The sequence below is a fragment of the Labeo rohita genome, chromosome 3 (genome assembly GCF_022985175.1).
Source record: "Labeo rohita strain BAU-BD-2019 chromosome 3, IGBB_LRoh.1.0, whole genome shotgun sequence".
NCBI classification, from domain to species: domain Eukaryota; kingdom Metazoa; phylum Chordata; class Actinopteri; order Cypriniformes; family Cyprinidae; genus Labeo; species Labeo rohita.
In genome coordinates this window covers 12,393,207-12,405,965 of record NC_066871.1, presented here as the reverse complement: position 1 = coordinate 12,405,965, position 12,759 = coordinate 12,393,207, and the positions used below count along the sequence as shown (strand labels likewise).

Genomic DNA, 12,759 nt, shown 5'->3' with positions numbered 1-12,759 from the left:
AAAAAACTCAGAAGTAAAGAGCATTCAACATGCAGGAACACAGAAACATGTTGGACCTGCTGTTTACTAGTGTCACATGTTCAACTGACAGACCTGTCCATCCACATGCAGGTGAAAGTATGTATTCTAGTGTTAGTCATCTGAAGTGGAATATGACTGCTAGCCGAAAGTCATTTAATGGAGACTACTGTCAATAACTGGCTGTTATTAATCTGAACATTGTAACTGGTTAAGCACTCTCACCTGATGCCTCCCCTAGCGGGCCCGTCCGACCAATATTAGACAGGAGGTGATCTATGTTTGGGGCAGGCTGAACATCCTCTGTGTCCACTGGTGTCTGAGCGGTGACATTTTAATATTTAGACAACAGCCAAAAACAACTGTACAATTTAAATGCTTAGTTATTTAGTCATATAGATCACTTAATGACTCATGAAGTAATTTTTGAGTATAGTTAAGTATAAAGCAAACAAACCTTTTCATCTTTTTCATGATCTTCACTGAAAAACCAGGCATACTGCATAGAGAGCAAAACAATCATTTAAAATCGTAATTAAAATGATGACTAGCTATAAAACCAGTGGTAATTTTTTGTCAGCTGTGTCTCACGTGTTGAATGAGTGTCTCCACAATCTTGTAGCGGTCAGGCATGTGGGTGACCATGTCTGTCATGTTGTCCTCTGAGGTCCGGACAAGAGTGGGGCCAAACACCAGCGCCAAATTACGCGGCTCCATCTGCACATACAGAAGCACTCAGTAAAACACGGCTGACATGAACTAGCATGCTACTGCATGCAACAGGTTAAATGAGCAACTCTTCTGCTTTTTTAACATTAAACACCAAGTTCTGATGCTAATCAGTAATAAAATTTTAATGGGTCATGAGAAATCAAACTTCCGTTGATCTTTTGATATGTAAGAGGTCATTGTACAATAAAAACATCCTTTAAGGTTCAGAACTCAAAACTTTCTCGTTAGCCTAAGAACAGCTTATATTGAAGCCACCAGAAGTGTAACTGTTTTTATTACGTCGTCACTATTGCTTTGTCTGTTATTGCAGATCGTTTGATATGTACTGAGTATTTATGCGTTTTAACCTAAATCACAGCAGCGTCCATCGATGAAGGATGTAGGCTGTTAAACGTACACAATTATTAGCTAATCATAGCAGTGGGCGTTTACTTCCGATTCTACGATCCGGCATGCATATTCAAAACAGGACAGTATATAGCCTATTACTTCCAAATTATGATGCATTTTGATGTAAAAATCTTGATAGCATTATAAGTGGACCTCAGAGAACAGTACAAAATAATAAAAAAGCAGTTCATGACCTCTTTAATCAATATTACTTATTCAAATCTCTAGACTATTTGTAAAAGTCTGCATAGGCAAGGAAAAACAACATAAACCAGCTGTTTGTTAACTTAACACAAATCCAAAATAATATATAAAAAACAACACCTGTGTTCAGTTATGCTATTGTAACTTACCAAAGGTAAAAATATAGCGTAATTTGAAATACCGAAATATCTGAATCACAGAAAAGCAAGTATTGCTCACTTTGTTCTTCTCAGAGTGGTCTGCCACAGTCTTTAGGTGTCCAATTAGAAATTTTAGAGTGTGGAAGTAATAATCTGGTAGATCACGTATCTGCAGGAAGACAAAGAGAGACAAAAGGGAAAACGTCAACAGAGAAACAAAGTAAAGAGAATGCAAAATCAATGCTGTACACTACCATTCAAAAGTATGGGGTCGGTATAGGTTTTTTTGAAAGAAGATCTGAAAGATCTAAAAGTTTTGAACGGTAGTGTAGACTAGCAGCAGAATGTGGCTTTTAAAAGGATAGTTCACTCCAAAAATGAAAATTATGTCATTAATTATAAAAAACAACACCTGTAAGATCTTCATCTTCAAAACACAAGATATTTTTGATAAAATCCGAAAGCTTTCTGGCCCTGCATAGACAGCAACACAACTGACACGCTCAAGGCCCAGTAAAATAATTAATGACAGAATTTTCATTTTGGGGTGAACTATCTCTTTAAACATGCAGAAAACAAGTTCATACCAATTTCTTCATTGTCTTCAGCCTATCACTGGCATTCTCCATCCGATTGGCCTCAATAAAGTCATTGTATTTGTCTTCAAGAGGATACAGAGAAAAGGAAATAGGACAAAGAGAAAATGTTACTACATGACATACGTCATACTGTTCAGAATTTCCAGTATATTTGTAGTTTTAAGCACATAAAACAGCTCTAAATCACAGTTAGCGTGTTTATAATCTCACCATCTGTGAAGAGGGGTTCTGGGAGTTTACGGAAGAAGGACTTCAGCAGGCTGCTGACCACATTCAGGTCTTGCCATTTCTGTACAGGAGTAAAAAGTGAAACCACTTGTTGTTGTTGAACCCAATTATCATTAACTTCTCAGTATGAGGAAGCAATCTCTTAAACAATGGGAAGTGAATATAACCAGCATGTTGACTCAGTCTCAAAGAGCCAGTTGCAATGTAACAATGACAGTGTCTCTATGTGTGAGTAAACAACTCACCTCCTCAGCAGTGTTGATGTCTCCTCCTTTGTTGAGCTGCTCCTGCAGACTGGACACTACGGCATTGTTTCCTGGCACTCTGTAAATCCCTGTATACTCCAGACCCATGTCCTCCACCAACCCACAGCAGATCTCCACAATCTGGGGAATGAACTACGCAGACAAACACACACACACATGTAAACACACTAACATGAGCATTAGAAACACATTCAGCACCCTGACTGCATAAAAGTCATACCTTGTTGTTGGTAGCGGGCTGGCAGTCCTCTAGACGCACACCAAACGCTTTAGGACTTGCTTTCTTAGCTTTCTTCATTATATTTATGCCCCAAGGAGATTTAGGGGGGCTGCTCTCATCTTTGGCCTCGTGTTTTGGAGAACGTGGAGGTGCGCTGTTGTCTTGCTTACTGAGCAGAAATGTCATTCGAGGCACTCTGGGTGAGGAGTCTGGTTTATTACCCGTTGGACTACAGGAGGGAACCAAGAGCAAGCAGACCATTTAAAAAAAAAAAGTTTGTAACAGTAAAATGTGTTAAAATGCTACAGAGATCGCCAATCTCACCTTTGCTTCCTGTAGTCATTAAGTTTCTTATTGATGAGAGCTTGTCGTGAGAAACCCAGTTCCTACAAACAAATATGAATAAAGAGCTTTTAAAGTTAATTGAAAAATTATTAATTGTCCCAGCCAAAACACCAAATTTTGTGCAAACCACAGGCCACAGAGCCACAATGTTCTCAGTCTTAAGGGAAATCAGTCAACAAACTGTGTTAGCGGTAACGGCAACTACAACAAAATGTAAATTAAAAGTTTTTCATGCACTAAAATAAAACATAATTGGGGGGAAAAAACATACAAATAAATTGGACAAATTTAAATAAATTACTTGTAAAAATTACTAAAATAAAAATTTAAAACAAAATAAAATGTACTTTCTTTTAATGTTAGCTTTTCCAAGTACATTAGGTTTTATTTTAGCATGTTCATAAAATAAAAGAAAAATTGAAAAGAAAAATATATATAATGTACTTTATTTTAATGCCAATTTTTCCAAGTATGTTAGGTTTTAGTATTTCCATAAATAAAATAAAAATAAAAAAAAAAAATAAAATAAATCATACTATTTTAATTTTAGTTTTTTTAAAATGTAAGGTTTAATTTTATCATGTTCATAAAATAAAATAAAAACTGAAAACAAAATATAATGTACTTTATTGTAATGGTAGTTTTTCCAAGTATGTCAGGTTTTATTTTAGCATTTCCAGAAATAAAATAAAATAAAATAAAATAAAATAAAATAAAATAAAATAAAATAAAATTAAATAAAATAAAATTAAATAAAATAAAATTAAAATTAAATTAAATTAAAAAAATTAAATTAAATTAAACAAAACATTCATTGCAATTTTACTTTTTCCAAGTATGTTAGACTTTATTGTAGCATGTTCATAAAATAAAATTAAAATTAAAACAACATAAAATGTACTTTCTTTTAATGTTAGCTTTTGCCAAGTATGTTTTATTTTATTAACATGTCCATAAATTATTTTTAGTATTTAATTTAACTTAGTAAATTTAGTAAATTTAATTTAATTAAACTTCTTAATTTTGATCTTAGTTCCTCCAGATATGTCAGGTTTTATTTTAGCATGTCCATAAATAAAAATAAAATATTAAAATAAAATAAAAAATTATTTATATGGATAAAATCACATATATTTTACAAGCCCACATTTTATGATCATATTCACATTTACTAGCAGTGATAGCAAAGCCTTCTTACAGTAAACAGCAGTAAGAGAGGAAGCAGATCTCAAAAACAAACACCATTTAAACATGCGCTGGTTCCTGTACTGGCAATGACAACCTCAACAATCCAGCGTCAATCGTCTGGACAAACCCAGAAGAACAGATTTAGTCTTGCCATTTTATTCGGTTGAAGCCATCACTCTCACCTCGTTGTCAGTCTTGCTGTTTTCTCTAATGACTCTGATCCACTCCAGCATATCCTCTCTGTCCTCGGCCTGCAGCAGGTATTCACAGAAGTCCTGTGTGGTCAACCTCAGCGCATGCTTGCGCTTCGTTTCGCTGTACGCAATGTCTACAAGGCAGCCTCGGATGCTGATTGGCTGCTCCTCTTCGGCCCCGCCTCCCAGCGCCGCCCCTTTAAGCACTGCCTCTCGCTTGTCTTTGTAGAGGAACAGAGAATGGGAGCGAAGCACGGAGAACACCCGCCTCCACGGCCAGATGGCACTACCCACCTTCTGCAAAAGAGAGAGAAAACACAAATGTCATCCATCAGATCATACAGGTAACTAATTACTCATTAACAGACACTTTTATTCAAAGAAACTTATAGTAAGGTGAGTTTGAATCCAAAGCTTTTTGGCTATTAGCCCACATCTTTATCTAAGCCACTAACAACTGTTCCCCCAGATTATAAACAAACACTTGCTGTCTGTTTGGCTTACCTTGCCCTTCTCCGTGTGGATCTGTTTAAAGTGGAGCCAGCCTTCTCTCTTCACGTCACTGTAGCTGATGCTGCCCAGCTCCGAGGTAGAGTGTCGTTTAGAGCGAGCCTCCTCCGCAGCACCCAGACTGTCCAGAGACTAAACCGTGACACAGGACAGAGAGTGATCATCTGAGTGATCAGTGACACTGACATGGAACTACAGCATATGAAGATACATTTAAAGCTGTATACCACAAAGATTTAAGTTACAATATTATACAAAATGGACATTTTTAACTTCCTAATCCATTCTTGGGCTATTGGAAAATGTTAAATGTATAGCTAAAAACTATTTAGGCACTGCTTAGCAAAGACGCATATTTAATTGGAAAAAGGTGATGGAGAGGTCAAAACTGTTATTATCGTATGGATTATAATGTGGCTGGAATGCTCTATGCTGACCAGTGTTGTTACTGTTAACTTAAACTAAAACTATTAAAAATAGTATAGAATTTAAATTGAATTTTTTTCTTTTTAAACATATTTATAAAAGCAACAGATGCACATACCATTTTTGAAAACTTAAAACATAAAAATAGAGCTGAACTATAATAGAATAGAAATGTACATTTCTAACAGAAATGTAAAAAAGTACAAAAATTACTAAAACTAAATCAAATTAATTGCAATTACATTTAAATATTTCTTAAACAAAAATTAATAAAAGCAACAGAAGCACATGCAATTTTTAAACTTAAATATAATTTGAAAACTTAAAACAAAAATAAAAGTTTAACTATAATAGTATATATAAAAGAATAATAATATAAATATTGTTAAAAAACTTAAACTAGATGTTGCTTTTGCAACTAAAAAAAATTAGTTATATTATATGTTAATAAAATTATTAAAACTAAATAAAATTAACTGAAATTAAATTGAAATATTTTTAAAACAAAAAGTAATTAAAGCACCAGAAGCACATACAATTTTTTAAAAACTTAAAACATAAAATTAAAAGCTTAACTATAATAGTATACATAAAGAAATCATATATATATATATATATATATATATATTCAAATAAATATTATCTAAATATATTGAAAAAACTCGATGTTGCTTTTGCAATTTAAAAAAAAAAAGTTGAAGTACTAAAATTACTAAAACAAAATAAAACTAATTGAAATTAAACTGAAATATTTTTTTAAACAAAAAAATAATAAAAGCAACATAAGCACATACAATTTTTAAACTTATAATTAAATTGAAAACTTAAAACATAAATATAAAAAATATATTGTATATAAATAATACTAAAATTAAACAGGTATTGACTAGGGGTGTGACGAGACGAGACACGAGACGGGGTTCACAAAGACGAGACGAGATTTTTAAACTTTTTTAAAGAAATCCTCAATGATGAAATATACAGGGAAAATAGTCTTTTATTCAACTGAAAAAGATATAATGCAAAAAAATGGAGGTGCATTTTGAACTTTATGAAAATAAACTTCCATTTTAATGAATTATATGCAGTAATAAACAACATTTAAACAAGAGCTTCATGATTTTGGATAACTTAAGAAATCGCAGTTGTTTTTAATAAATTGGAGACCATGATTCTCTCACGATTCTGAAGAAAAAGATTAGAAAACTAAATAAAATAATGTAATTTACTAGTGGTTCTGACAAAAATGTTCATTGCTTAAGTCTTTTAAAAACATATTTATTTAAACAAAAAAAAATAAAAAAATAAAATAAATTCAATGAAGGATGTCTCAATTCACACATCGGATCTCGTCACATCCCTGATCTATACACAGAAACATCACATTATGTTGCCTAATGTTGACTTAAAACAATATTACAGCACTTTTGTTCATGTCGAAATTTTAGAGCGTATGACCCAGTTCCTACTGCAATTCAGGAAATCAAACTCACCCCTTCAGTAAAGAAGCTCTTGACTCTTTTTGGAAGCCTCCTGTTGAAGAAGCACAATTAAAGCATGTTCAAACATAAAATCAACTCACAGCATTCTTACTAAGATGTGAACAATATTCAATATTAGTAATAAAAGTCCCAAAACTCACGAGAAGACCCGCCCCTCTTCTCTATATGCATTAAGCCCCTCATCACATGACTTGGAGCGTTCAGTGGTGATGGCCAGCAGGTACGAAGAGCGACGATTAGACTTAGGATCACCTGCTTATAGACAGAGAATGAGAGAGAGACATCCATTCATTACAAACTGTGAAAATGACAAAGTACAGCTATACAGGAAAAGAAAGAGAGAGAGCTGATGAAGGACAGTTAGTGTGGAGTTGAGTAGGACACAGGAAGTAATTTGAAATTAGGAGGTGGGAAGGCGATGGTCTTCATCACAGTCTTGGTGAAGTCCAAAAACGGTGCACGGGCATTATCGAACGCTCATGTGGACATACGGCATGCACATACACATTTGACTTTTTTTGTGCTGTATGAGTACGCATGCAGTAGGAGGAGCTTCAGAGCGATCACATGCATAATTTCGTAAAACTCGCGATTTTTTAACATACAGCACCAGGCAGTGACTTGATCATTTAGTAGTAACAATAACAGTGTTTCTCTTTCTCTGCGTCACTCACTGCAGTCGTGGGAGAAAAGGCGGTTGAGGGGAAAGGTGAAGGTTGGGGAGGCGGGGCTTGTGGCCACAGCAGGGGCGGAGTTTATACCGCCACTGGACACGACGGAGGAGGCGGGGACATGACGTGCCCGCAGATCTGCACTTGGACTGGTCGGCTCATCTGTGGGAGGAGTGGAACGGAGGAAAGGATAGGAAAAGGGGAAAGGAAGGAAGACAAGAATAAAAGAAAGTTATATAGGTAAAAGGAGTAAGATTGAAAGAAGGGAAAGCAAAAAGAACAACAAGGAAGGAGGGAAAGGTTAGAGGGAAAGCAAAACGGTGTCACACAGTTAATATCAAGATATCTGAATTTCATAACACACTAAAACACAAGAGACTCTTCCTCTCTGATGTACAAAAGTGAACTGAATGTGCAAACACTCTTGCAAAACCTAATAAGATTTAGACAGAGGAGTAAACAAGTGTTACTGTAAGGAGAAGCTAAAGCACACACTTCATCAGTACCCACTCAAATTAACAATGCTGAAACGTGTGATACGTGAAAAATTATGAGAGATAAGAGAAGAAAAAGAATGAGAAAGAATGAATAAATCACACAGGATTTTGTACCTGACTCGTGGCCCTCCATGAAATAAATGCTCAATGTGGAACTGAGATGCACAAGTCCTTTTTGTATTAGCACATGGTTTCAGTTCTTGCTAACGTGCATCGTTGTGCGTTTGGTGGGAAGTAGTTGGTTGCTGCAGGTATGCTTATATAACAACCTCTTTGGAGTCTTCAAACAAATACATTTAACGATCCATTCTGTCAAAATGTTTCTTTTCTCCAAATCCAAATATAAAAGTACATATTAAATGTGTGAGATGAGTGGCAACTTCAAGGAGTTCTTTAAAAAACCCTCAGTTTTCAAAGCATGTGATTGCGGTTTTGTGTCAGGTCTTTCTTGCCCTGCAGGGGTAAGATGATCGCTTCCAAAACACAATTTGGCAGCAGGTTGGTATTTCAGTGACTAAGGAGAATCTGTCAACCGGGAAACCACCTGCAACAACATCTTTCAAGACCACCAGGTGGCAGCAAAACACAAATACTACTAGCACGGACCCAGTTGTCCAAAAGTCATTTGTGACCCTGGACCACAAAACCAGTCATAAGTAGCACAGGTATATTTGTAGCAATAGCCAACAATACATTGTATGGCTCAAAATTATAATTTTTTCTTTCATGCCAAAAATCATTAGGATATTAAGTAAAGATCATGTTCCATGAAAATATTTTGTAATTTTCCTACCGTAAATGTATCAAAGCTTAATTTTTGATTAGTAATATGCATTGCTAAGAACTTCATTTGGACAATTTTAAAGGTGATTTTCTCAGTATTTTGATTTTTTTTGCATCCTCAGATTCCAGATTTTCAAATAGTTGTATCTCAGCCAAACATTAACAAACCATACAGCTTATTTATTCAGCTTTCAGATGATGTATAAATCTCATTTTGTGGTCCATGGTCACATTTGATCACATTTTGGCGGATTAGATGAAAATTTGAAAATTGTTTGTTTAAAAGTAAAAAATTGGGAATGGGGTTGATTTTGTAATCCAGTCTTGGTTTTGATCTGGGTCAAAGCTTCAATATGTGTTTTTCAAAAGACATTTTAGTGTGACTGGCATATCTTTGATCCAAAAAAGCAGGATTATCCTGATCCCATCAGAAGATTTTCTTATTTACACATATAACCCCCCCAAACAGCTGTTTATAACAACCAAAAATAAGCTGTATCAAATTTGAACAGTCATTTATCATCCACTAGCAAAATGAAGTGTTTTTGTAGTGCCATCAGCCAATCAGTGTTGTTATGATGTTATTTTCCTGCTTTGATTAGTCACGAGATTCCAGCTCAGGTGACTGGACCAAAAATACCTGTCTGAGCTGAGAAGAAGGATAATGCCAACAGACAGCTTTCTCTGGGTATAATATTGACCCTCTTCTTTCTAAAAGCTTCTAAAAGCTTAAAGGTATAGTTCACCCAAAAGTGAAAATTCTGTCATTAATTACTCACCCTCATGTCGTTCCAAAACTATAAGACCTTCGTTCATCTTCAGAGCACAAATTAAGATATTTTTGATCAAATTTGAGAGTTTTCTGACCCTGCATAGACAGCAATGCAACTACCACGTTCAAGGCCCAGAAAGGTAGTAAGGACATCATTAAAAATAGGCTAGTCCATGTGACTAGTCCAAGTGGTTTAACTGTAATGTTATGAAGCTACAAGAATACTTCTTGTGCACAAAGAAAACAAAAATAACTTTGGCTGCGTCCAAAAGCTCTAAAATGCTGCATTCCAAGGCAGGAAGGCATCAAGACATGTCCAAATCCAAATTCCGCTTCACTTTCTGTCTCCGGAGGTACCTTCTTCTGATCGAATTTTGAAAGCAGCATGAATGTATGCTTCGCCGCCTTCGACTTCCCAAAATCCTGTGCGTGTGCGCCATATATGCTATATAAATAAAGATATTCTGTTGGAATTAAACTTATTTTATAATAGATGAGATCTTGACCATGATATACTTTATGAATAGTAAAAAAAACATAATAAGCAATACTGTTTGTAATAATAGTATTCAAAAAAAAAAAAAAAAAAAGATGAGTAGTAAATAAGAATAATATTTACAATATACTACTAATAATATCGAAACAGCCTCTACTAACAGTGACCTGTTCAGCAATAAAACTTGCATCAGTGTTTTTATTTTTTAAGCAAAAAATAGCTGCTATTCTCAGTCGTCTTTTCCAAAGCACAGACCTTTGGCGGGCAATGACATCGAGGTCTTTATGTTATTAAAGCATTTATATATAACTGTATAAGATCGTTTTTCTCCAAAATATACAACTTAACCATTAGGTAACCTAGCAACGAGGTACCTTAGGGGGTGTTCACATATCGTGTGTTTTGCACGCTCAAGTTCGTTATTTCAAATGTAGGCGCGCGGCAGCCACACTCATAACAGAATCGACGTGGTCGCAACAATCCTTTTGTTTTCTTTGTGCACAAAATTCTCACAGCTTCATAAAATTAGGGTTGAACCACTGATGTCACTTGGACAATTTTAAAAATGTCCTTACTTCCTTTCTGGGCCTTGAATGTAGTAGTTGTGTTGCTGTCTGTCCAGAGTCAGAAAGCACTCGGATTTCATCAAAAATATCCTAATTTGTGTTCTGAAGATGAACGAAGGTCTTACGGGTTTGGAACGACATGAGGATGAGTAATTAATGACAGAATTTTCATTTCTGGGGGAACTGTCCCTTTAAGAAGTAGTCCCCTGTTTAAACTTAGCTGCTTTAAAGCTGCTCTGTTATCTCATTATCTCTGTGCATCACTTTTTATTATAATAATGCGACTTTATCTCAGCCATCAATCTGTTCTGACTTCATATGAAGTCCACTTCTTTTCTTCTTAGTCATCAGTTTATCACATTTTCATTACAATACACATACATCAACCAACCTCTAATTAAATACATTTGTCTTAAATCAAAGTGAATCCTCTTTCGTTTAATTCTCTGATGCTGTCTACTCTTTCTCTCTCACACTGGAAGGGAGCAGGGGTGGAAACATTCCCAATCTAGGATGTGGAATCTGGACTGTGCTTGTTTTCCAGCCACTGGCAGAAATAGCTGTTCTGTGGGTTTAACAAAGGCCCTCATTACTGAAGCCTGAGTATGAGCTCACACACACACACACACACACACAACTCTATAGAGTCTGTATCATGGACATACAACACTTGCACATACAAAATCCATCTGCACTACTTCGACATCGGTCATGTGCAACAGTCGTATTTTGAGCTTCTGATGAGATGCTGTAAATAACCCAACCAATCAGAAGTACTTCCATGAACCGACTCTCGCTGGCCACAACATGCAGTCTTTCTGCAGATGTATCCACAAAACCAAACAGCGAAGAACACAAATATAACGAACATGGCGAGGTTTCCTTTTATAGTGTCACAAATCAAAATGAAACCAGGCCTGACAACACTGTAATATGAGCAAGCGTGGTCAGAGGGATTTCTCCAAAAATTGAGATGGGTTTGAAAAGAGACAACGTGTGTGTTAATGTGCAAATATCTCTGGTGAGTTAGCGTGTGAATGGTTGATGGAGTGAAGACTCCTCCCCTTTTTATTGGAGACACAATGACCACATTGAGGGCAGAAAGAGCTGAGTGTGCCGATTGTGTCTGGTAATATCTGATTGTGTGAGAGTGTGTATGTGTGTGTCCTTCACCCCTAACCCCAAAACCCCCTGCTCCCTGTCCCTCTTCCTTCTGCCACTCTCAGTTCATTACACGATTATGAAGTGCAAGGCTTCTGCAACTAAACAACACAAAAGTATTCACAACATGAAAACAACTCCATTCACTCCAAAACAATTTTAACTTTCCTCATTCCTTTGAAAAAAATTTACCTGAATAAACTGTCCCTTCACTAAGCTCTGCCTCCCTCAGTTACTTTTGCTAACTGAGAGAAGTTTTACAGAACCTCCAATAAAAATGACCTAGAGATTTGTGATCAGCATGATTTTTACTAAAACACATTCATAAAGTAATAAAAACAGATTGGGTATTATTTTTCTGTGGGCTGGAATGAATAAAGATATTACAAAGCCTTTGTATTTGCTTTTTTGGTAACACTTTATAATAAGGTTCATCAGTTTACATGAACTAAGAATGAACAATACTTCTACTACATTTATTAATCTTAGTTAATGTTAATTTCAGGATTATATATATTATACTATAAATAAAATATATGTATTTTTACTTGAAATAAAGTAAATGTTAAAATAAAACTTAAAAATAAAAATAAACTAAAAACAATATATACATATTTACAATAATGGTGACACTTTACAATAAGGTTCATTTGTTAACATTAGTTAATAAGAACTAAGAATGAACAAAACGTCTACAGCATTTATTAATTATAGTTAATGTGAATTTCAGCATTTACTAATGCATTATTAACATCACAATTTGTGTTTGTTAACATTAGTTAATGCACTCTGACCTAACATGAACAAACAAATTAATAACTGTATTTTTAACTAACATAACAAAGATTAAA

At 35.0% G+C, this 12,759-nt stretch overlaps 1 protein-coding gene across 1 annotated transcript in view; it reads right to left on the bottom strand.

Annotated features, from left to right (window-relative positions):
• arhgap23a (Rho GTPase activating protein 23a) overlaps positions 1–12,759 on the bottom strand; it is a 48,996-nt gene that overhangs the window by 5,907 nt on the left and 30,330 nt on the right. The window contains 14 exon segments of the mRNA XM_051100681.1: positions 244–337; positions 476–517; positions 610–735; positions 1,564–1,653; positions 2,072–2,145; positions 2,294–2,372; positions 2,557–2,709; positions 2,798–3,026; positions 3,122–3,183; positions 4,513–4,821; positions 5,029–5,166; positions 6,954–6,993; positions 7,103–7,214; positions 7,637–7,795. Coding sequence (XP_050956638.1) covers positions 244–337; positions 476–517; positions 610–735; positions 1,564–1,653; positions 2,072–2,145; positions 2,294–2,372; positions 2,557–2,709; positions 2,798–3,026; positions 3,122–3,183; positions 4,513–4,821; positions 5,029–5,166; positions 6,954–6,993; positions 7,103–7,214; positions 7,637–7,795 — 1,707 coding nt within the window.